We start from the raw sequence: 25,507 nt of genomic DNA, 5'->3' as shown, positions 1-25,507 counted from the left end.
ATAAAAAATTTGCTTTGAAGACGCTTGGTTCGGTGAATTATTTTCTAGGGTTTGAAGCTTATAGAGATTCTACAGGTCTCTATCTAACTCAATCAAAATATACCCTTGATTTACTTAACAAGGCTGCTATGGCTGATTACAAGCCTTGTGCTGTTCCACTCAGTTCTGCCACTTCATTACTAATGAAGGAGACCTATTTTTTGATCCATTGCTATATAGAACAGTTGTAGGTTCTCTTCAGTATCTTACATACACCTGACTGGATGTTGCTTTTGTAGTAAACAAGCTAAGTCGGTTTTTAAGCTGTCCTAAGGATCAACATTGGTGGGCTTGTAAGCGGTTAGTTCGTTATCTCAAGGGACAGTTGGCTTAGGTCTGGTATTTACTCCATCGTCTACAGATTTACCTCTAAGTGTTTATACTGATGCGGATCATGATGGATGCAAGATCACAAGGCGGTCTACTGGTGGTTGGTGTGCTTTTCTTGGAAATAATCTACTTGTTTGGGGATCTAAGAAGCAGACCGTTGTTGCTAGGTCTGTTGGAGAAGCAGAATATCGGGCTGTTGCCCAAGGAGTTACAAAAATTTTGTGGTTGAAATCTCTTTTTCATGAGCTTGGGTTTTCGTGCTCTAAGACTCATTTTCTTTGGTGTGATAATTTGGCAGCAAAGTCTATCTCTGAAAATCCTGTTTTCCATTACAGAACCAAGTACATTGAGATTGATGTGCATTTCGTTTGTAAAAAGGTTAAGAGTGTGGTGCTGTGGAAATTCGTTATGTTCCCACAATGTACCAAATTGCTGATATTTTTACTAAAGGACTGCCTAAGGATAGATTTCAGTTCTTGTGTAATAAGCTTGGTCTTCAAATGACACCTATGTATTGGCAGTTTACTATTACAGCAGCAGCACAGAAGAATGCTTCAAGGAAGTCTCAATTGAAGGGGCATGTTGAAGAGAATGAGACAGCTCAATTGTAGTCTTATTCTTTATAACAGTTGTTTCTTGTATTATGCTGTGTTTTGTATTTGGCTAGTTGTATTATTCAACGGTGGTTCTAGTTGTAGAGGATTATTAATTAGCTGTGAGGTGTAGGTATAGTAGTCAAGGCTATATATATTCGATAGCCTCTCTATTGTAAAGTTTGGAGAATCATTTTATTTCTTTTAATCAGATTGGATGTGGTACTACTTCTTTTCAAACCTTCTGTTTTCATTCTGTTTCACAGAGGCTCTTGCTCATTGTGGTTGGCATCATGCTATGGATGAGGAGATGTTTGCTTTGCTTGCTAATGGGACTTGCGATTTGGTTCCCATTTCTCTCGGGAAATCCATAGTTGGTTGCCGCTGAGTTTTTACTGTTATCATTGGCCATGATGACTCTATTGACAGATTGAAAGCACATCTGGTTCCTAGGGTTATACACATCTTTAGTCTTGATATGGAGATACCTTTTCCCTAGTCGAATTGCTTCAGTCTGTTTTTTTCTTTCCATGGCTGCCATTAGACATTGGCCTCTTCATCAGCTTGACATAAAAAATGCTTTTCTCCATGATTCTAGGCCCATTGATCCACCCATGGATCCTAATTCTAAGCTTGTTCTAGGACAAGGGGAGCCTGTTCATGATCTAGGGCATTATAGGAGACTGATTGGGAAGCTGAATTATGCTATAGTGATTTGACTAGATGTTGTTTGCTATTAGTGTGGTTAGCCAGTTTTTGGATTCTCCTTGTGATGGTTATTAGCAGGCTTTGGTGCATATTTTGCGACATATTAAGAGTTCGTCTGGTAAAGGCTTATTATTTGAGGATAAAGGTCATACACAAGTGACTGGTTATGCAGATGTTGATTGGGCAGGCTGTCCATTTGTTAGATGGTCTAGTTCTGGCTATGGTTGGAGGCATTCTGGTTTCTTGGAAGAGTAAAAAGCAGCTTGTTATTGCCAGATCTAGTGCTGAAGCCGAGTATAGAGGCTTGGCATTAGCTACATGTGAGCTGATTTGGCTGAAATAACTTCTTAAAGGAGCTGTAGTTTGGTGATTCAGGTTCTATGTAGCTTATGTGTGAGAATTAGGCTGCTTTTCATATTTCCCGTAATCCTGTTTTCCATGAAAGGACCAAGCATATTGAAATAGACTATCACTTTGTGCGAGAAAAACTGGTTTCTAGTGAGATTTCTAGAGCATTGGTTGGGACTATGGATCGGCTGGCTAACCTGTTTACTAAGGCTCTTTGAAGTCAGAGGATTGAATATATTTGTTCCAAGTTAGGCGCATATGATATGTATATGCTTGCTTGAGGGGGAGTGTTGAGAATTTGTATTTAGCTTGTATTAGATTTTCTGCATAGACTAGTACCTTGTACATAGCAGTTGCAGGTTTTTAGTATAAATACTTGTAACCTTAGCTTAATAGATTTGATTAGTTCTTTTCCTCTTTTCTTTTTTCTCTCAATTCTGTGTATCATTTTTCAGGTGACAGTAGTATCCTTATTGTGGTTCATTTTGTAGGCCACCTGTAACTCTAACTGCTGTTTAAGCTTCATCCCTTCAAACACTTTTGGGTGAAGGGATGCAAATTCTGATACACAATTTGCATGCAAATTCTGATGCTTTTATACACAATTTGCATGCTTATTATTTGTTTCTTCCTCTTTTTATCAAATGAGATTCTGAGAAGGAAAAAAATGCTTGAATTGTGTTATTACCATTCTAGACCCGACTTCTTAATTTTTGGAAGTGATTTATGTTTTCCTTCCTGAAGCTCTCGCTGGCACGTAGGTCCCTGATACACATCCCATTGACAAAAAATTTGGAAAATGCAGCCACTATTCTAGATTCCATTATGGCAAAGTTTTGCAGGTTAATGAATTTTTCTCTCATTTGATAAGATGGCTAATAGATTACTTATGGTTACCCTTTTTGTCTGTGCCTCTGATGCTATTGGCAAAAAGAGAACTCTCATCAATAAGGCTCTTACTGCTGCTTTGATTCTCATTTGTCTGAGATTGTGTGTCCATTCAACTCTTGTAAATAAATCATGTTTTCATATCGTGATGCTTGGCCTGCATTCTGCATCTTATCCTTGCTGTTAACCCAAATTTAATCTTAGTCTCCTGCATTCCTCTATCTAATCATCCACGTTGAAACTGTTACTGATGAATTTCCTTTGGCTTGTCACTTTCCAGGCTACTTCCTGTTTCTTACAACTGTATCTATCTCTTATTTTTGTTGTTCGTTGTGTTTTTTTATTTGCTTATCTTGCTTCATTATCTATTTAACAATGAGGTGTTGGCTATAGTCATTTATTTTATTTATTTTTTCGTAATTGTGTAAAAGTTGTACCACAATTAGTCTATTTTGCTTGAGAATCCTTTTGGTTCAGTAGAGATATAGGAATTGCCCTGGTTGCTTTCTCTTCCACCCCCAATGATTTTTAACTTATCTTTACCAATGCTATTTTATTTGAAACTTTGATGAAAAATGCAGCTGGTTTGTTGCACCTGTTCTTGCTTTTACATTAAAATTCCATTTGTTGGGGGGTAAAGTTTTGATGTGATTATGCATTTGAATGTAATTTGTATTATGAAAGCTAAGGGGTGTGGAGATTTTTGCAATGATTATGTTCTGCTTTTTTATATTTTTTATTTTACTGCACTCACCAATGTTCTTCTATCCTCATATTTTTTATTGACTTGCCCTTCTCTTATGATTGTTGAGATTCAGGTTCAGTAATATTTTTATTTGCAACTTTTTTGTCTCTCTCTCTTGTACTTCCCATTTCTTTGTGTTAAATGAATAGTAAAGCCCTGGGTATCTAAGATTTTTTTGGCCCATCTCTGTTGACCATTCGACTTTTATTATGCTTCCACTAATTTTGGGATTATACCAATTCATGATATTGATTTGTTTTTGTTATTTTTGTTGCCTAGGTCCCTGAGGAACCAAGGATGTTCATGCTTGAAGTTGGGACAGAAGAGTTACCACCTACTGATGTAGTTAACGCAAGCCAACAAGTGTGTAGTTAATTATGTGGTAGACGTGTTTGTTATTTTATTTGCTATTTTATAACTCTAGTATATTGGTTGGTCAATATTTTTATTTAACTTCATTCCTTTATTTTCTTAGAGCTGCCAAGTGATATATATATATATATATTGTTTTTGAGTGATATATCCATGGTAAAGGTATATTGTGCATTATCTAACACTTATGCTTATCATGCTGGTCTTTGCAGCTTAAGGAACTAATTGTGCAATTACTGGAGAAACAAAGGTTGACCCATGGAGAAGTGCTAGCATTTGGCACACCTCGCAGACTGGTGGTATGGCTTCCTTCATCATCTGTTTGGTGCTTATTGATGGTTTTTTGGCTTAAATAATGTTGGCTTGAAAAGCAATATATACTTTTTTCATTCCATCCACTCTCCTCATAGGATCTCTACTGGTTTTCTTTTCATATGATCAAACTATCTTAATTGTGTCTCTTGCATCTTATCTTCAATGAGAGTGGCTATGACTTTATTATGAATACTCTCATGTCAGGAACCGTGACTTTGCCTAGGGTTTAGAATGGAATTTGGAAGAAATCGAGGGAGAGCGGATAGAAAGGGAGGGAGAAATTAGAAAAATAGAGGGGGAATTCAGAAATAACAGAGAGAGAATAGGGAGAATTTGGGAGAGAATTGATGAGAGAGAGATGATTGGAAATTTGTTATCATTCAACAACTAATGACAATCCTCTAACTGATAGCCTATTTATAGTTCTCTTATCTTTCAGTTTTAGTTGTAACTGAAAGGTACAATATGAATCAGTAGCCTAAGGTACAAACAATAAATGCATTCAACTACAACTACTATTATATTCTTGGGGTCATGACAATTCCCCCTCCTTGAGAGATTTCTTGTCCCCAATAAATTACAACAACCGTATCGTCATTTCTTCATCCAATCCTTGTTTTCACCATTTGATCATTCCTTCGCCTTCTCTTGGTCCTTTATCTTTTCTTTGTCATATTTTTCTTTCTTCTTCTTGCCTTTTTCTCTTTTTCTTTTTCCAATTGATTTGTATTATGAGCTCTCAAAAATCTATTTGCTTTCCTTCCAATAGAAGTTCTTGTGATTTCCTTGATTCATGCAGTCATTATGCCTTCCTCAGCCTTCGGCTTCTTTCTTTGGTCCAGGTACTCGTTGAATGCCTGTTTATGCTCACCAAAAGTTCATAAAGGCCCATACCTCCTGTTATTGATGATTACTCTCATTGCCTGCTCCTATGTTCAGTTGGATTCAACATTTATAGACTCCACCAGTGCTTTAAAAGCATCTGTTGCTTTCGGCTTGCTAGCATACACCAAAGGTTCATCTTCAATAGATTTCTGCTCCAATGGTGTCACAGTGACTTTTTTTGCAACTGCCATTCCTTTCTTGACATTTTGATTGCTTAGGAAGAGACGAGAATGTTCCGCAGATTCCTTAGTGGCTGAAACATGACCTCCATATCTAGATTTAAACCACTTGTAATGATTTTCTGGAGTCCAAAGGTCCAAAATTCCTAGTCTTAGGACCTCATCTGCGTTATGATTAGTTTCCTTGGAGCCAATATAAAGATTGTTCTGGTTCGAATTGCCCAATTAGAACTTCTTTAACTTCATGTGGAGCATCAAAAATTTGATCCAGCCTAGAGTAGATATCTCTTCATCGCGGCTTTCATCTCCAACATGATTTATAGTTGGATTATCTAATGAATCAATATTTTTTTCCAATTCAAATTGTTCCTCAGTTTCCTGTCAGTCAGAAATATGAGGAAGGACTCCAGCACCAATTTCCTCACAAATGAATGATCTTTCAGTCAGAATTACTTGATCCAATGTAGGTAATTCATCAGCTTCTTGCAAACTAGAAGCATTAGGTAGGATTCCAGTGCCTGCTTGAATCAGTTCTACTATGGAGCTTGAAAGAAATTCTTAAGGTTGGAAAACATCGTTCACAATATCCTTTTTATTACTTCTTTCTTCCTTAGTTGAACTCTTTGGTTTGTTAATAAAATACTGATTTCATTGATTGTTAATGTAATACTGATTCCTTGGATGAGTAACGTATGGATCTCCAATTGTCACATGGACTGGTTTCTTTCTTTGAATAATTGGATCAGAATTTTCCTTAGAAAGTAATTCAGCTGGAAGACTAACTTGATATGTTTGGCCAACATATTCATGAATTTGTCCATTTTCATTTCAAATCTATCCATAGAAGCTTTGAGTGTCTGATAACCATTAGCCATGGAGAAAATCCGAAAAGTGCTAGATCTGAGGCCAAGGAACTACTCTAGACAGTCTCCTGAGAATTGGTTGACTCTGATACAACTGCTATGATTTGCTTGAATGTCAGCCGAGAATTGATCACCTCACAAGTCAACAACTTAGGATTGGTTGATGTAGATTAACTGCTAAGATCGCCTAGATCAATTTGTCGAGAATCATTGGAATTTGCCTTTGAATTGCTTCTAGTACTCAACTAGATCTAAATTCCAGAAACCTGAATCCGCCCCAATCAACAGTCGAAATAGAGAAATCAGCGGCTGAGAATTGCCTTGCTCTGCTTTGCCTTCAAAATCTAAATTCAGTTGCTAAGAATTACGTTAAGAATTGCTAGAATCACAACCGAGAATCGTTGGCTCTAATACCAAATGTCTGGAACTGTGACTTTGCTTAGGGTTTAGAATGGAATTTGGAAGAAATTGAGGGAGAAGGAATAGAAAGGGAGGGAGAAATTAGAAGAACAGAGGGACAATTTAGAAAGAATAGAGAGAGAAAGATAGAATAGGGAGAAATCAAAAAGAATTTGGAAGAGAATTGACGTGAGAGAGATGACTGGGATCTGTATCATTCAACAACTAATGAAAATCCTCTAACTGATAGCCTATTTATAGTTCTCTATCTTTCAGTTTTAGTTGTAACTGAAAGGTACAATATGAATTAGCATCCTAAGGTACAAAACAGTAAATGCATTAAACAACTACTATTATTATATCCTTGGGGTCGTGACATCTCTTTTCTAATTTCATCTTTTTGTGTATGGGTGCACATCCATCTTGACAATCTCATCTTTCATACACTCATATTTTGCATATGTTAGTGGTTTATTACCCAACATTTTATGCCATACAACTCCTCATCTCCTTTATGCTCATATTTTTCACATGTTTGTGCTTTATTACCTAATATTCTATTCCTTACAACTCCTCTTAAATCAACAAGTGAATTTTTTTAGCACTTAAAAGTTGAATTGTATATGTTATGTTCCATACAACATTCTCTGCTGCTTTATATTGCTGACTGATCACTTGCCGATGAGCTCCTCTCCTTCTCTCTCTTTCCCCTGCCCCCTGCAATGCTTAGACCTTAGAGGACGATCGGCTTTTATAGCTGAGGTTGGTTGCCAAAGCACGCCATCGTTGATTCCCAGCCATGCTCCCGTACAACCATTGCCATGCCCTGTCATGTTCATTGTACCTTGGTTGCCTCAACCCATACATCAGTTGCCCTTACCCATGTTTATTGTTAATCACCGCCTAACCACCTCCATCATCTCAATTTGCTCCCAATCACACCCATCTCCTCCATTAACCTCTACCACTCCACCATGCATGGAGAAAAACAAGGGTGGCTGCTGGCTATGTCGTCGCCACCCACTGCTATCATCTCCTCTAATCACCTTCTTCGATATGTCTTTAGAGGGGCATGGCCGACATAATCTTGTAGAGGTGTGGGCCTTTGCCTTGTATGACTTATATGCATATATATGCGTGCAATATATATGTACACACACATGGATTTTAACTTATATTTTTCAATTTCTTTATAAGTTTGTTCTAATCTCTTCATAAACTAGTCTAGAACTTTCTATTCAACTAAAATCAAGCTCAGTCTAGTCAAATTTAAACCATAATTGATGGAGGGATTGGATTGTGCATATCTTGACATGGGGTGATTTTTGCTGATTTTGGCGCCCAATTTCTCTCTATTTGGTGACCAGTAATTTAAATCAAAATTATTGGGTGACTCTCCTATGTGCTATCGTCAAAACCCATTGATCGGTTCTATCCAATTCTAAGTTGATTGAGTAGAAATTGAGTTTGAAGTGATCCACTTAAATGGCCTGATATGTCGTTCACATGTTATTTTGTCAACTTTTGAGCCCAATTTCATTCAATCTGTTTGCGGCTGATGCTTATCGAGAACACTGTGATGTTCCCTGCCATCTCTCATTCGATTGCCCTCTTTCAATTTGGCTTAACCCAAGCTCGATTTATTTTATTTTATTATACTTTTTTTGGGGGGGGTGGGGGGGGGGGGGTTTAAAGTAAGCTACTTGATTAACTTGTGTGTTTTTATAAACTTTGAGTGTGAATTTCAAATCTCTCAACAATATCTGATGAAATCGAGTCCCATAGGTTCCCCTTATTCCCATCTATGAAGCCCAATATTGAGCTCAGGCAAATTTGAGTCGTATCACTTGAATTTTGGGTGCAACATAGGTTACCAAGTTGCCAAATTTGTCCAAAACGGTCATTTTTCCATATTACAGTTTGGCCCCAAAATTCTGAATAATTGACATTTGGACCCATTTTCAAATTTATCACCAAAGCGGCAATGCCTGTAATTTTGATAAGTTATGCTAATGTCCAATTAAATTGTCTTTGGTCCAATTTTTTCTTCCGAATTTTCTTTGAAACTTGAAGGCATTACATCCAACTCCCGTTAAAGAAGTTTTGTCCTCAAATTTTCTTAGGCTCAATGTCAAGCCCTTGAATTAGGGCTGGCCAATTTTTGTAATTGCAAGAGAGAGAGAAAGGAGAGATAGATCGTATTATTCATTCCATGCCCTTTCACCCTGCCGAAGGTCTCTATTATAGAGCCTCTAGCTACATCATCATCTATTATCAATCACCTACTAACCTAACAGCCATGCTAACTGTTGTACAAGTTAGTTATTCCCTTTTCCTGCCTAACCTCTTAACCCCTTTCAGTTAGCCCCCTAACAGCTTACACATCATGAATTTTCCCCAATTACAATCATACCCCTAGGGTCGTGACACTCAATTCCTCCAAATATCTGTAAAATCCGAGGTATCACAATGATGATATAAAATTCTAACACCATCTTCATCATATGGAAAAGATTCAAGAGATGTTAGTGAATGAAAGTAATTGATATGGTTGTATTCTATCACATAGTTGATATTGTGAAACTGACTTGTACAACTTGGAAGCGTGACAAGATGGTGGTGAATACCTATATGTCCTAAGCCTTATTATCTGGAAATGAGTAACATACAAGGGGAATCTTTGATAATGTGATCAAATGATTCCTGCACTCTATCCCTTGTCATTTCTCAAAACAATGTACAACTAGAGAGATGGTAATATAATAATCACTTGTAAGAGGAAATAAAAAAATGGTACTCTAACATGATGGAGCACCAAAACTGTTATGTCCAATTCGTGTCAAGCAGAGACAATCTCTTTTTCCTTTGTATTTAACATGATATTTGGACACTCAATTAGCAATATTAAGGTTCCCTAAGAGGTTGCTTGGCCCCCATCCTTTTCAATGAGATTCTAAAAATATTTGTAGTTAGTATTAACCATTGGCATTTGTTTAGATGTTGAAATGATAGATAAGAAATGTGCATCTCATTTATAGAGATATCATTACTAGTAATCTAAGAAGCAGATATGGGGACACTAGAAACAATTTTATTAACATAAATCCAGTGGGGGAAAAAACAGTAAGTTCATTTCTATATTATCTCCAAATTTTCGTTTCACTAATTTTGTTTCTTTTTGGGTACCATGGCAATGATCTAATTAGGATTTTCTAATGCATTATGATAATTAGGTTTATTTGATGTGTGGACTAGTTATTGCTTCTATTATAGTTTTACTTAACACTGACACATGCACACACATGCAAAACACAAGAATCTTGCATGATAGTTTCTTTCTTTTTTTCTTTTTTTCTTTTTTTTTTTTTGTTGGTCTTGTATGACAGTTTCAAGTCTATAAGGGTTTGACCCTGGTGAGGTATGGAGCTTGAACCCTAATGTGGTGCTTTTTGGTAGTCTTTTTGTACCATTTATGATTACCCTATAAATGATTGCCTAGTGTTCACTTCCTCTTCCATTTTTTTGATTGTAAACCTGATTGTCTAAAAAATTTTCTGAGCTCATCCTGCCCTAGAGCAGTTTAATGACTATCATTTTTCTGGATTTGTGATGTTTCTACTTTAATTCTCTACATTGCTAGGTATAAATGGAGAATGTATGGTGGGTAGATCTTCTGTATTCCACAACCATTTACATATAACTCCCCTTTTGCTCCTCATTCTTTTTAGGGGTTCTAAAGTTTTGAATATCCACCATTTATGCAGATGAATTTTTAAGTTATCTCTCCATGTATTACTATTTTACTTCTAACAATTCCAAATATCTGTTGATATCAATAGGCTCATCCTATTATTTGTGAAAAAGAAAAAAAGGCAAGCAATGCAGTACTGTTGTTTTGCAGGTTCAAGTTGAGAGCCTATGCTCCAGGCAAGTGGAAAATGAGGTTGAAATCCGGGGACCTCCAGTTTCTAAAGCATTTGATAAGCAAGGAAATCCTACCAAGGTCTTGCCTTCTTCAAGTATTCTGTTTATTTACAAACTTCTAGTGCCTTTTGAAGTTAGTACATATCCTGCAATCTGTGTTGGCAAAATTAGTTCTGTCATCTTATGTAATTCAATCTGGAATATGTGAGGCCAATGGGACGTGTATGTCAGGACTCTGCGTCAAATCTATTTGACATAGATCTGGGAAGAGGTTTTACCCCTTGCACATGGGATTCGTGACAGATCTTGATGCATCTTGTTACTGTTCCTAAACATATTGATGCTTAATATTGTCTTTTTATATGTGTTGACGTTTCTGTGGATGTGCATTTGCACACTCACCCACTGTGAAAGGAAATATCACATAAGCTGTTTTTGATTTTTCTGTTAATTCATTTATATTGTGTATGTTGTAGCAGCAGTTATTTTAAACTTGCGCTTCTTGTTGTTTCCCTTTATTATGTCGGTAGTTTAGATTTGGCTGAGTATATAATCAGCTTAGTCTTATTTTCTGTAGTTGTTTGATAATTCATTAATTGGAATATTCAAAGCATTCTCTTCCTCATTTGTTTGCGTTCTATTCTCTGCCCTAGCTCAATCTTTACATGGTATTAGAGCCAACAACTAAGGTCAATGGCGTTCAATTCGGATCACAGTGCTTCTTCTTTTCTTCCTCCTCGATCTCTTTCAGCCTTATCTTCTGCCTCACAATCTGATTTTTCAGCGATGGCAAAAGCTTTTAGCTATATACCTATCAAACTAGATCCGAACAACTACATTTTTTGGAAGGCGCAGATTTCTGCTACAATTCGAGTGTTTGATCTTCAATCCTTCCTCAACAAATCTCCACCTCCTTCTAAGTATATCACAGATCCGAATGCTAATGAAGACGGAGCACCTGTGTTGAATCCAAAATTTTTGAGTTGGATGCAATCGGATCAGCTGTTGCTTGGTTGGCTCTTCTCGACAATTGATAAAGAAGTCTTGGTGCAGGTGATTCACTATGAATCATTTGCTGAGGTATGGTTGGCGCTTGAAAATTTATACTCTCGTCAAACAATTGCCAAGTCTTTTCAATTGAAGCAGCAACTTAGGTCAATTAAGAAGGACTTTTTGTCTATAAATGACTAAGTTAAGATCAAAACTATAGGCCACTCTCTTATAGCCATCGGAGAACCTCTAAGTGACAAAGATTTGCTTCTTGCAATTCTAAATGGACTGGATTATGATTATGAGACAGTAGTCAGTCTCATTACATATCAAATGGATGATATAGATCTTGAGAAGGTTCAATACTTGCTATTGATGCATGAACAAAGATTAAACTCTAAAAATTTGGCACAAACGTCAACTGTAAATGTTGAGTCAGTTATGCCATCTTCTATGCAAGTAAACATGGCTGCTTATACATAGAAGAGCTCTGGAAATTCTGGTAATAATAGAGGAGGTTTTGCTCAAAACAGAGGTGGTTTTGTAACTTGAGGAGGTAGAGGCAGAGGTAGACATGGAAAAAGATTTTACTGCCAGCTTTGTGGCAAGCCAGGGCATTTTGTTGATAAATGTTATCATCGGTTTGATTGAAATTTTCAAAGTTCTCCTATGTCGAATTCAAATTTTGGAAGGCCACCTATGGTTTCCCAACAACCAGATTCAAGAGCCTTTGTAGCTTCCCTTAGTGATTCTAACGAGGCTTACATGAGTGATCTAGGTTCTACACAAGGAACTTATTATAATAATTTTTCTCAACCTATTGATTATAATACATCTTTGTCACGGCCTTCTTTTCAAGATCCAGCTTGGTTTGTTGACTCAAGAGCCACAAATCACATAACCTCAAACCTTAATAATCTCACTTCATGCTCCTTACAATGGGAATGACAAAGTCTCCGTTGGTAATGGTAAGCAACTTTCAATTTCTAATATTGGTCTTGGACATTTGTTCACTCAAACTGCACCTATTTCAAATATCTCTTTGTGAAATGTTTTACATGTTCCTGCTATGAAAAAGAATCTCATTAGTGTCTCACAACTTATAAGAGATCATGATCTCGTGGCAGAATTTAATTCTAGTTCTTGTTTGATTAAGGACAAGAATACTGGGGAGGTGCTAGTCAAAGGATGCCTTAAGGATGGCTTATATCAACTGAGTTCAACAACTAATTCTGCTGTTCCTTGTGCTTCAGCCCAGCCTTGTGTTTCAGCTCAGTCTATTGAGTCTAATTCTACTTCTAACAGTACATCTTCTTTTGATTGTAACATTTTTCATTCAAATAAATGTAAGGGACAACTTCCATTTTGTTCTGGACTGTCACCTAATGTTCATCTAGCTCAAATTGAGAGAATGTATAATCAATGGCATTCCAAGCTAGGCCATCCATCATTCAATGTACTTCGTTTCATTCTTAATAAAATTCGTCTGCCTTGTTCTCATTCAAATGTTTTTTTTTGTGATTCATGTAAAATTGGCAAACTTAGGTTACTTCCTTTTGCTGATTGTCCTATTACAGCAAATAAACCTCTTGAATTGATTTACTCAGACTTATGGGGTCCTTCTCCTACTTTGTCCATTGAAGGACATCGATACTATATCATTTTTGTTGATGCTTATACCAGATATACATGGCTATACCCTTTGAAACTTAAATTAGATGCCCTGTCCACCTTTGTAACCTTTCACAAACTTGCTGAGGTTCAATTTCACACAAAATTACAGGCTTTACAAACGGACAATGGGGGAGAGTTTAAGGCATTTTTACCCTATCTTCATAGTTGTGGTATTCAACCAAGATTCACTTGTCCTTATACTCATAAGCAAAACAGTGTTGCTAAAGGAAACATAGGCGTATCACTGAAATGGGACTTACTTTGCTGTCTCATGCTAACATGCCATTAAAATTTTGGGTTGAAGCCTTCCAAACAACTGTTCATATTATAAATTTGCTTCCCTCGTCATCTCTTCAATTTAAAATACCTTTTGAACTTCACTATCACAAGCAACCGAATTATATGGTGTTGCAACCGTTTGGATGTGCTTGTTTTCCTTTTCTACATTCTTATAATAAGCACAAATTTGCCTTTCACTCAACCAAATGTATATTCATTGGGTATAGTCATGTACATTCCGGTTATAAATGCTTACATCTGTCTGGTTGAGTTTATATATCTCGTCATATGCAATTTAATCCAGATGAGTTTCCTTTTCAGCACTTATTTTCTCTTCCTCCTACATCTCAACCCTCTTCAACTTGTTTTTCTACTCGTTTCTTTGACTCTCTTTCAGTCGCTGCTTCCTTTGAAGTAGTACCTCCTGTATCCTCTTCCTTATCAAGCAATGCAACTTCCTCTCCATCTCAGGATTCTGTTACTTCATCTTCTACTTCATTGGTTCCTTAGCCTTTTTCGTCTCCTACTCCATTAGTTCCTCAGCCTTCTTCCAAACCTGCAGCACATAATCCTAAATATATTGCCGGATCCCTTCCTTCTATTCACCCTATGCTTACCCGGTCCAAGACCAAGTAGCTCCCATTTACTTCTCCTCATGCTCTAACCAGTTCCTTAGTGTCTAGTTCTGTCCATGAAGCCTTTTTAGACTCACAATGGGTTAAAGCTATGGAGGATGAGTTTGTAGCTTTGCAGCGCAATCAAACTTGGGACTTAGTTCCCTTTTCTAAGGAAACGAACCTTATTGGCTGCAAGTGGGTGTATAGAATAAAGTATAATCCTGATGAAACTATTCTTAAACACAAGGCTAGGTTTGTTGCCAAGGGCTTTCTTCAAACACCGGGGGTTGATTATGCTGAAATTTTTAATCCGGTTGTTAAGGCACCAACTATTAGAGTTTTGTTTACCTTGGCTGTTACTTTTGGATGGGATATACAACAAGTAGACATTAATAATGCGTTTTTAAATAGAGACTGGACCGAGAATGTTTACATGTCCCAACTTGAAGGGTTTATTTATTCTCGGTGTCCCTCTTATGTTTGTAAGCTCGGAAAATCCCTCTATGGCCTTAAACAGGCGCCTTGAGCATGGTACACTAAGTTGAGGGAAGCTTTACAATCATGGGGATTTAAAAGAGCTGTTTCAAATGCCTCTTTGTTCATTAAAAGAACCTCTCAGTTTGTTTTGTTTGCTTTGGTATATGTTGATGATATTTTAATCACTGGTTCTAATCCAACAGCTCTTTAAGAGTTTATTCGTGATTTGGATACAAACTTTGCTCTAAAAACACTTGGATCAGTGCATTATTTTCTTGGCTTTGAAGCTCATAGAAATAAATCTGGAATTTATCTTACACCGTCTAAATATGCTTTGGATTTATTGAAAAAAGCTGATATGCAAGACTGTAAATCATGTGACACTCCTATGAATTCTGCTGTGTCACTAACAGATGAAGGTGATTCTTTTGGAAATCCCTCTCTATAAGATTAGTCAATTCTTGTCCTCTCCTAAACAGCAACATTGGACAGCTTGTAAGCGTTTGCTTAGATATCTAAAGGGTACTCTTGGTCTGGGTCTCTTTTTCTCACCAGCATCTCTTGATTTACCTCTAATTGTGTACATTGATGCTGATTTCGCTGGCTGCAAAGTTAGCAGACGCTCTACCAGTGGGATTTGTGTCTTTCTTGGTCAAAATTTGATTGTATGGAGTTCAAGAAAGCAATCTGTGGTTGCTCGATCAGTTGGAGAGGCAGAATATAGAGCTGTTGCACAAGGGGTGACTGAGATTTTATGGTTGCAATCTCTGTTTTCAGAGCTGGGTTATAAGAGTGGTTCAAAACCTATAGTGTGGAGTGATAACCTAGCTGCAAAAAGTATTGCTGAAAATCCGGTTTTCCATTCTCGTACTAAACATATTGAGATTGATGTTCATTTTGTGCAAGAAAAGATTGAAAATGGTGAGCTTGAAATTTGGTACGTGCCTACTTTACATTAGCTAGCTGATATTTTTACCAAGAGTTTGCCAAGAAGCAGGTTTCAGGCTTTGTGTGCTAAGATCAGTCTCAAAGAGACCTATTCAAACAGTCTCAACTTTTCAAGAGGTTTCAGGGAAGCAACTGGTTAGAAGGGAGCTTTCATTGAGGGGGAATGTAAAAGGAAATATCACATAAGCTGTTTTTGATTTTTCTGTAATTCATTTATATTGTGTATGTTGCTGTATGTTGTAGCAGCAGTTATTTTAAACTTGCGCTTCTTGTTGTTTCCATTTATTATGTCGGTAGTTTAGACTTGGCTGAGTATATAATCAGCTTAGTCTTATTTTCTATTGTTGTTCGATAATTCATTAATTGGAATATTCAGAGCATTCTCCTCCTCATTTGTTTGCGTTCTATTCTCTGCCTTAGCTCAATCTTTACACACACCAATCAGTGGTCTGGATTGATTTGTACAAAGTTTTCTTCCACAGAAGGATTTGTTTGATTGGTTTTATGTAATTTGGACACATGCACATAAACATACACATATGAAGGTTGCGTTTAAATTTTATTTTATCATTCCTTCGCTAGAGGGTTGCATTAAGAAGGGCATCTGGTGTAAAATTTTTCCACATTGTTCTTTTTGAATGGATTTGTACTGTTAATGTGACTTTTGTAAGTTAATTGACATTATAAATGTCGTGCCACTGACCCTAACTTGGTTAGGACAAGGTTTAGTTATGATGATGATGATGCACATAAACACACACGGACAGGAGCAGCACTCTGTCCTGAAACCATATTATGGCTGTTAAACTCTCTCTTTCCCCCATTAGATTAGACATTTAACATTTAAATTTTGCTTTTATTACATCATATTGATTTCTGTTTCATATTGCGTTATTTACCTTGTGTGATTGCAATTGGGATAAAGTGTAACTACTGCTTTCAGGCTGCTGAGGGTTTCTGCCGTAGATACCACATATCACTGGATTCCTTGTACATAAAGGTTGAAGGTATATCATAGATTGAGCCTATGTTTAAAGTTGTGTGTGTTCTTAGTTTTCATTTTTGTGGAACTTGCTTATATGTCTACATTTTCATCACTAGAAGGGCTACTTAATCCCTTTAAACTTGGGATGGAACTATCAAATCCCTTCACTATTTTATTCCATCCTTAACTTAGTGCCGTCACTATTTAATCTGGATGCCAAATGGCCCCTGAATTTTTAATTCATGTAGGACAATTCACAGTCCAAGATTTATTTTTTAAGATTGACCTCTTTCATGAGGTGAGGCCAATATTTTCTCAAATATTTCAGCTACTCCATTGCAAATAGTGATTAGATTGCTCTTAGTCTAGTCTTAGGCTAGTTAATCAGCTTTGGGAAGTAATTCTAGGACAGAAGAAAGAGCCAGGAAGCAAAGGAGCGAAAAAGGGTGGGAGGCATGTACCATACATATTCTAATAAATTAGAAAGACCAGTCTTAATTAGCTCTTTGGCTAGTTAAGAAGTACTGCTTGGTCTCAGTCCCTTGCTCTTGCTATCAATCCTCTCAGTCTGTCCAAGGGTAGAAGGTAGGTCTCTTTTCATCAGATGTGCGCTAGAATAAGAATAAGAGAAGCAATGGGTAAATCATATGAGAGATTGAGAATCAGATCTTAGCGGAAAAAAGACTTCTTCTTAGTCTTATACTACTTTAAGAACCTATTTTCACTTAGACCAATAAGTTTTGACGGAATTTGTCAAGACCCTAGGGTTAATACACTAATTGCTGCTTGTTTCAATTACTGCATTGTAATTTTTTTGCTACAACTTGTAACTTCTTTAGTTTACAGTTACAACTGAAAGCAACTTGTAACTTTTAGTTACAATTGTAACTGAAAGCTAGAAGGCCTATAAATAGGCCACTACTTGGAGGATGAGGGATATGATGTGAAATAACAGAATCCATTCTCTCTAATTCTCTGTCTTTTCTCGCTCTCTCTCTCTCGACTCTCTCTCTATTTGCTGGAATTATGCTCAATAAAGGCTGATCTCTAGGATAAGTGTTTTATGTAAATATTATATAAATATAGAAAGACAATAATGTAAATTAGGATTGTAGGATGCTGTCTATTATTTCTTTCCTTCTTTGCTAATAATCCTCTCCTTAAAAGAGGATATTGTACACATTCATTTGGTATTCAATCAAGACATTGTCTTTGATAATTTCTAAGTTGGCATCAGAGCAGGATTAAATCACAGCCATACACTATGCCCCTAGGCAGTTTTTTAATCACAACCTTCCATTTTCTGTGAAACCCTACGCTGCCTCTTCATCCATCAGATCTGATACCCATCAGCATACAGCCATCCCTAGCCGCCGCCATCGGCCCTCCTAACCGTCGCTGCCATCGGCCACCCTAGCCGCTACCGATCTCAAGTCCGATACCCCATCAACGCGACCATTTCAGAGCCATCGGTTGCCACCCCAACCGCCGTCGATCTCAGGTCTGATACCCATCAACGCGACAGTTTCAAAGCCGTCGGTCTTCCATAGCCATCGATTGTGGCTTCTTCAGAGCTCGTCAACGCGGTTGGTTCTAACGCCGTTGATCGCCGTCGACCGCCACACCCAACGCGGCCATTTCAGTCGCCATCCGACCACTAGCCACCACAACCCAAAGTCGTCGCTGCATCCTAGAGTTGCTGCTGTCCTTACACCAGTAGCCACCTCCCAGGTTTTGTTCACCGTGTTTCTCTTCTTGTTCTTTTGTTTCCAACTAGCTCAGTTATGTTAGAAGTTACATCTAAATCCATCCCAAATCCTGTCGCTGCCATCCAGACAAGAATTCCAACGACCCATTCCAGTACCCATTCTGTTCAAATCACCACCATTTGTTTAAATGGTGATAATTTTTTTTGTTGGTCTCAATCTGTCTGGATGTATATTCGCGGACAAGGGAAAATTGGCTACATCACAGGGGAGAAGAAGGAACTTGCAGCAGATGATCCATTGCACCTCATTTGGGATGTTGAAAACTCCGTGGTAATGACATGGCTGGTCAATTCCATGGATGAAGATATCAATTCCAATTATATGTGTTATTCTTAGAAATAACCAAAGACAATTTGTCTTCATTGATTGAAATGAGCAAGAACAACATCCTCTTTTAAGGAGAGGATTATGAACAAAAAAAGGAAGGAAATAATCTAAATATTGACAGCATCCTAAACTACATCCTTGACTTACTTTATTTACATATTATTTACATAAAACTCAGATCCTAGAATATTCTAGGATCAAGGACAAATCTCTCTTGATTTTAGCATATTTCCAGCACTCCCCCTCAAGCTGACTTGTAGATGTCTTCCATAGCTAGCTTGCCAATAAGTTTATCAAATTGCTTCTTATGAAGACCCTTAGTTAGAACATCAACAATTTGTTCAGTTGTTGGAAGATATGGCATGCATATTATTCCAGCATCGAGCTTCTCCTTGATGAAATGTTTGTCCACTTCTATATGTTTCGTACGATCATGCAATACCGGATTATGAGCAATAGAGATGGTAGCTTTGTTGTCACAATAGACTTTTATAGGTTTTGATTGAGGAAATTTCAGCTCTTCAAGTATCCTTTTGATCCACATCCCCTCATAGATTCCATGAGCAACAACTCTGAATTCTGCTTCAGCACTACTTCTAGCCACAATATTTTGTTTTTTGCTTCGTTAGGTGACAGGGTTTCCTCCAACAAACAAACAGTAGCCTGAAGTAGATCTCCTATCATTAACACTTCCTGCCCAATCTGCATCAGTGTAGATCTCAACTTGTAGATGGCCATGTTTCTTGAATAGTAAGCCCCTTCCAGGAGAACCTTTCAGATATCTGAGGATTCTGTAGACTGCTTCAAAATGCTCTAGCCCTGGTGAGTGCATAAATTGACTCACCACACTCACTGCAAAAGCAATGTCAGGTCGCGTATGAGACAAGTAGATTAATCTGCCCACAAGTCTCTGATATTGTTCCCTATCCTTTACTTCTTCAGCTTTGACAGCATATAGTTTCACATTAGGCTCAATGAGAGTTTCTGACACCTTGCAGCCGAGTAATCCTATTTCTCCAAGAAGGTCAAGAACATATTTTCTCTGATTGACAAATATGCCTTCTTTGGATCTTGCAAATTCCATTCCAAGGAAGTATTTTAGGATTCCCAGGTCTTTGATTTGGAACTCATTTGCAAGTTTCTGCTTGAGGACTGCTAACTCTGTCTCATTATTACCAGTTAAAATAATGTCATCAACATAAACAATCAAAATTGCAACTTTACCATCATTTGAGTGTTTATAAAATATAGTGTGATCTGCCTGACTTTGAAGGAAGCCATAACTGGTAACTGCCTTTCCAAAGCGTTCGAACCATGCTCTTGGAGACTGTTTGAGACCATACAGGGATTTCTTCAGTCTACATACTTTGTTACTCCCAAGTTTATTTTCAAATCCAGGAGGTAAACTCATAAAGACCTCTTCAAGATCATCGTTAAGAAATGCATTTTTGACATCAAGTTGGTGTAGAGGCCAATCTGAATTTACTGTAAGAGACAACAGAACTCTGATAGAGTTTATTTTTGCCACAGGAGCAAAGGTCTCCTGATATTCAATCCCATAAGTCTGGGTGAAGCCTTTAGCCACTAGTCTGGCTTTGTACCTGTTAACACTCCCGTCAGCCTTACATTTTATTGTAAACACCCATTTACACCCTACTATTTTTTTTGTCTCTAGGCAAGTTAACTATCTCCCAAGTACCACTTCTCCTTAGAGCATTCATCTCCTCTATAACGACTAATTTCCAGTTTGGATCATCTAAAGCTTCCTGTATATTCCTTGGCACAAACAAGTGTGAAATCCTAGATGTGAAAGCCTTATGATTCTTAGATAATCTGTGGTAGGAGAGGTATTTAGCAATAGGATATTTAGTGCAACTCTTGACACCTTTCCTAATTGCTATAGGAATATCAAGATTAGAAATAGTAGGTAAATGATTGGAAATAGTTGAAGAATCAATTTGGAACTATTAGGTAAAGTAGAACGAGGTGGACTAGAAGTTGAAGTGGGAGTTCTTGAACTTACAGTGCCATTTATCAAGTTTTCAGACTGGTTTTGTGCAGAATTGACATTCAAGTCTTTGTTCTTTTGATGAAATCTCTTCCTGGTATAAACCTGAAGCTCAGAATTTAGATCATTATGATCAATTTGTAGTAATTCTCTCCCTGCCCGAGAAACCCTTTTACTTGGCATCAAAGAACCAGAATCTCCTAGGTGACCATTATCAGAAACATGTGATTCCTGAGTAGGACAAATTGCATTTGGAAGGGGGACAGAAACATCCCAAAAATTGTCTTCAGCTTCATGGTTCTCCCCCTGAAGGGAATTTTTGGTAAAATAGGGTTTGTTTTCAACAAATGAGACATCCATACTCACGTGAGTCTTTTTTGTGAGAGGATCATAACACTTATAGCCTTTTTTATGAGAGGTATAACCCAAGAAAACACATTTGACAGCCCTAGGATCAAGTTTTGAGCGAAATTGAGTAGCTATATGAACATACACAATACATCCAAAAGCTTTGATCGGAAGGTCCGAATGTAATCTAGTGTTGGGAAAAATGTCTGTGAGGCACTCAAGGGGGGTTTGGTACTTTAATACTTTAGTAGGCATCCGATTTATCAAATAGGACGCCGTTAAAACAGCTTCGCCCCATAAATATTTTGGAACATGCATAGAAAACATGATGGCACGTGCTACATCGAGTAAATGTTGATTTTTACGTTCAGCAATGCCATTTTGTTGAGGAGTATACTGACAAGTAGTTTGGTGGTGAATACCTTTGGTTTTCAAAAAATCCCCCAAGTGCTCATTGAAATACTCGGTGCCATTGTCAGAGTGTAAAATGCCAATTTTGGTTTGAAATTGGTTTTCAATTAGTGTAAAAGTTTTTGAATAAAGTTTCCACTTCAGATTTTTTGTGCATCAAATAAACCCAACACAAACGAGTATGATCGTCTATAAAGGTAACATACCATTTTTTTCCAGATAGAGTAGAAATTTTAGATGGGCCCCAAACATCACTATGAATTATATAAAAAAGTTTGGATGCTTGGTAGGGCTTTGGTAAATATGTAGAACGATGATTTTTGCCAAGATGCAACTTTCACATTGAAAAGAAGAACAATCCATTTTTTTAAATAATTCAGGAAATAAACGTTTCATATAGGTAAAACTAGGATGTCTTAGTCTAAGATGCCATAACATAATTATGTCTTGAATAGGAATTGAACTAGTACTACTAAAGCCCTGAGCTTTTTTATTACCAGAAGACTTTTCATCAAAGTAGTAAAGACCTTCAATCATCCTAGCACGCCCAATCACCGTCCCCAAGTTCTGGTCCTGAAATTCACAATAGGATTCAAAGAAAGTAACACGACAGTTATAGTCTTTGCAAAGTTTACTAACAGACAAAAGATTGCAGGCGAAGTTAGGAACATGAAGAATGGAATGGAGATTAATTTTTTCGGTTAGTTGAATAAGACATTTTTCTGCAATAGATGAAAAACTACCATCGGCAATTCTGATTTTTTCATTTCCAAAGCTAGGAGAATAGGTATTAAATAAATAAGGAGAACTAGTCATATGATCGGAGGCTCCGGAATCAATAACCCATGGAGAGGAATGTAGACAAGAAAGAGCTTTAGGTTTTCTACCTGTGTGTGCCAAGGAAACACTAGGAATACCAGATGAGGAACTAGATTGTAACAGCTTCAAGAGTTGATCAATCTGCTCTTTGTTGAAGGGACCTGTGTCAACTTCATTCGCAGTAGGGACCCCATGGTTACTACTCTTGTCTCCTCGCTTGTTGCTCTTCCAATTGGCAGGTTTGCCATGAATTTTTCAGCAAGTCTCACGAGTATGGCGTGGCTTGTTGCAATGGTCACACCAGACCCGACATAACTTACACGCTGGATATTTTGTTTGGATAGTAGCGGCAGGATTTAAGGATGTTTCGGAAGTGACTTCCGACATAACTTACACGCTGGAAGAGGAAAAAAACAAGAAGGAAATGAAGCAAGCAAGGTTACCAAGATCTGGGAGATGGCTGCAAAATTGGTTGCTGTCAATGTTAGGTGCCAGCAAGCAGAAGGCGGTCGCGGCTCTCTGCATAAGCGGTTGCAACAGTAATGTTGTGAACAACAGTTGCGGCAATGCTTTCCAGTGGCTACGGTGGCTGCGACGTGCGGCTGCGTTGCGCTATGCAGCAACAGTGACTGAAACTGGTCAAGGTAGAGAAGTCGCGAGCAATCGGCAGTGGCTGAAGCGAACACAGCGGACCCAATTAGAGTGGGTGTCACCGTTCGGAAGCGAACACTGGTCACGGTAGAGAGGCCGTGGGCAATCAGCAGTGGCTGAAGCGAACACAGCCGACCCAATCGAACACCACTTGCACTCGCCCAGTGGAAGCTTGCACTCGCAGGAGATAGAAAGAATCTTGGAGGTTGACGATGGAGGATGCGACAGAGAAGATGACCTTAGGTCAATCTTAGGTGGCTACGACCAGCAGATTCAGGCTTGGCGAAGGCTGGGAATTGCCGAATCCGGGCATCAGCAACCAATCGAGAGGCCAATAGAGGAGGCGTAGACGATTGCGCGAAGAGCCTCACACGGAGTGGATGGCTGGGATTTAATCTAGCTCTGATACCATCTTAGAAATAACCAAAGACAATTTGTCTTCATTGATTGAAATGAGCAAGAACAACATCCTCTTTTAAGGAGAGGATTATGAACAAAAAAAGGAAGGAAATAATCTAAATATTGACAGCATCCTAAACTACATCCTTGACTTACTATATTTACATATTATTTACATAAAACTCAGATCCTAGAATATTCTAGGATGAAGGACAAATCTCTCTTGATTTTAGCATATTTCTAGTAGTTATCCTACTGCAAAGGAATTGTGGGATAATGTAAATCAAATGTACTTAGACCTGGGGAACCAATCTTAGGTTTTTGAATTGACTCTGAAACTGGGAGAGGTCCAACAAGGAGATGATTCTGTCACTAAGTACTTTCACTCTTTGAAGCGATTGTGGCAAGATCTTGATCTCTTCAACATGTATGAGTGGAAATCTACAAATGATTGCAACCACCATAAAAAACTGGTTGACGATAGCTGTATTTACAAGTTTCTTGTTGGTCTCAATATCGAATTCGATGAAGTGCGAGGAAGGATCATTGGTTGGTCTCCCCTTCCCCCTATTAGTGACATATTTGCTGAAGTTAGAAGAGAAGAAAATCGAAGGAGTGTCTTGCTAGGTAAAAAGACCACTGGTGAGTCCCTTGAAAATTCTGCTCTAATTACTGCCTACAAGCTGAAAATTATCAGTGTAGGAGCGATGAGTGACCTTGAGTCTGGTGTGACCATTACAATAAGCCACGCCATACTCGTGAAACTTGCTGGAAACTTCATGGCAAACCAACTAATTGGAAGAGCAGTAAGCAAGGAGAAAAGAGCCATCGTGGGGTCCCTACTGCCAATGGGGTTGATACTGGTCCCTTCAACAAAGAGCAAATTGATCAACTCTTGCAGCTGTTAAGATTCAATTCCTCATCTGGTATTCCTAGTGTTTCCTTGGCACACACAGGTAGAAAACCTAACACTCTTTCTTGTCTTCATTTCTCTCCATGGGTTATAAATTCCAGAGCCTCCGATCATATGACTAGTTCTTCTCATTTCTTTAATACCTATTCTCCTTGCCCTGACACTGAAAAAATCAGAATCGTTGATGATAGTTTTTCACCCATTGCAAGCAAAGGGCTTATTAAACTGACTGAGAATATTAATCTCACTTATGTCCTTCATGTTCTTAACTTAGCTTGCAATCTTTTGTCTGTTAGTAAACTGTGCAAAGATTCTAATTGTCGTGTTACTTTCTTTGACTCTCATTGTGAATTTTAGGACCAGACCTTGGGGACGATGATTGGGCATGCTAGGATGATTGAAGGTTTTTACTACTTTGATGATATCTCTGTTGGTAATAAACAAGCTCAGGGCTTGACTAGTACTAGTTCAATTCCTATTCCAGACACAATTATACCATGGCATCTTAGACTTGGTCATCCTAGTTTTGCCTATTTGAAACATTTATTTCCTGATTTGTTTAAAGGAATAGATTATTCATTTTTTCAATGTGACAGTTGTATCTTGGCAAAAAATCATCGTTTTACATATTTACCAAGTTTCCAAACCTTTTTATATAATTCATAGTGATGTTTGGGGTCCATCCAAAATTTTTACTCTTTCTGGAGAACGATGGTATGTTACCTTTATTGATGATCATACACGTCTGTGCTGGATTTATTTGATGCAAAAAAAATTTGAAGTGGAATACTTATTCAAAAAATATGTACACTATGATTGAAAATCAATTTCAAACCAAAATTGGTATTTTACACTCTGACAATGGCACCGAGTATTTTAACGAGCACTTGAGGGATTTTTTGAAAACAAATGGTATTCACCACACATCTACTTGTCGAAATACTCCTCAACAGAATGGCATTGCTGAACGTAAAAACAAATATTTACTCAAAGTCGCCCGTGCCATAATGTTTTCTATGCATATTCCAAAATATTTATGGGGTGAAGCTGTTTTGACGGTGTCTTATTTGATAAACAGGATGCCCGCTAAAGTATTAAAGTACAAAACACCTCTTGAGTGCTTGAAAGAAGTTTTTCCCAACACTCGGTTAGATTCGGATCTTCCTATCAAAGTTTTTGGATGTACTATGTATGTTCATATTCCTAGTCAATTTCATTCCAAACTTGACCCTAGGGCTGTCAAATGTGTTTTTTTGGGTTATGCCTCACATCAAAGAGGCTATAAGTGTTATGATCCTCACACA

General features: G+C 37.7%; 1 protein-coding gene across 3 annotated transcripts in view; it reads left to right on the top strand.

The window, feature by feature from the left end:
• LOC127801162 (glycine--tRNA ligase, chloroplastic/mitochondrial 2) overlaps positions 1-25,507 on the top strand; it is a 133,120-nt gene that overhangs the window by 53,552 nt on the left and 54,061 nt on the right. For all 3 annotated transcript variants that reach the window (XM_052336047.1, XM_052336049.1, XM_052336048.1), the window contains 4 exons: positions 3,931-4,014; positions 4,236-4,322; positions 10,566-10,667; positions 16,517-16,580. In XM_052336047.1, the coding sequence (XP_052192007.1) occupies positions 3,931-4,014; positions 4,236-4,322; positions 10,566-10,667; positions 16,517-16,580 (337 nt within the window). The remainder of the gene's footprint in view (positions 1-3,930; positions 4,015-4,235; positions 4,323-10,565; positions 10,668-16,516; positions 16,581-25,507) is intronic.

This window comes from Diospyros lotus, chromosome 5 (genome assembly GCF_014633365.1).
Source record: "Diospyros lotus cultivar Yz01 chromosome 5, ASM1463336v1, whole genome shotgun sequence".
Classification (NCBI taxonomy): Eukaryota; Viridiplantae; Streptophyta; class Magnoliopsida; order Ericales; family Ebenaceae; genus Diospyros; species Diospyros lotus.
The sequence above is the reverse complement of the archived record's forward strand: the minus strand, read 5'-3'. Positions and strand labels throughout refer to the sequence as shown.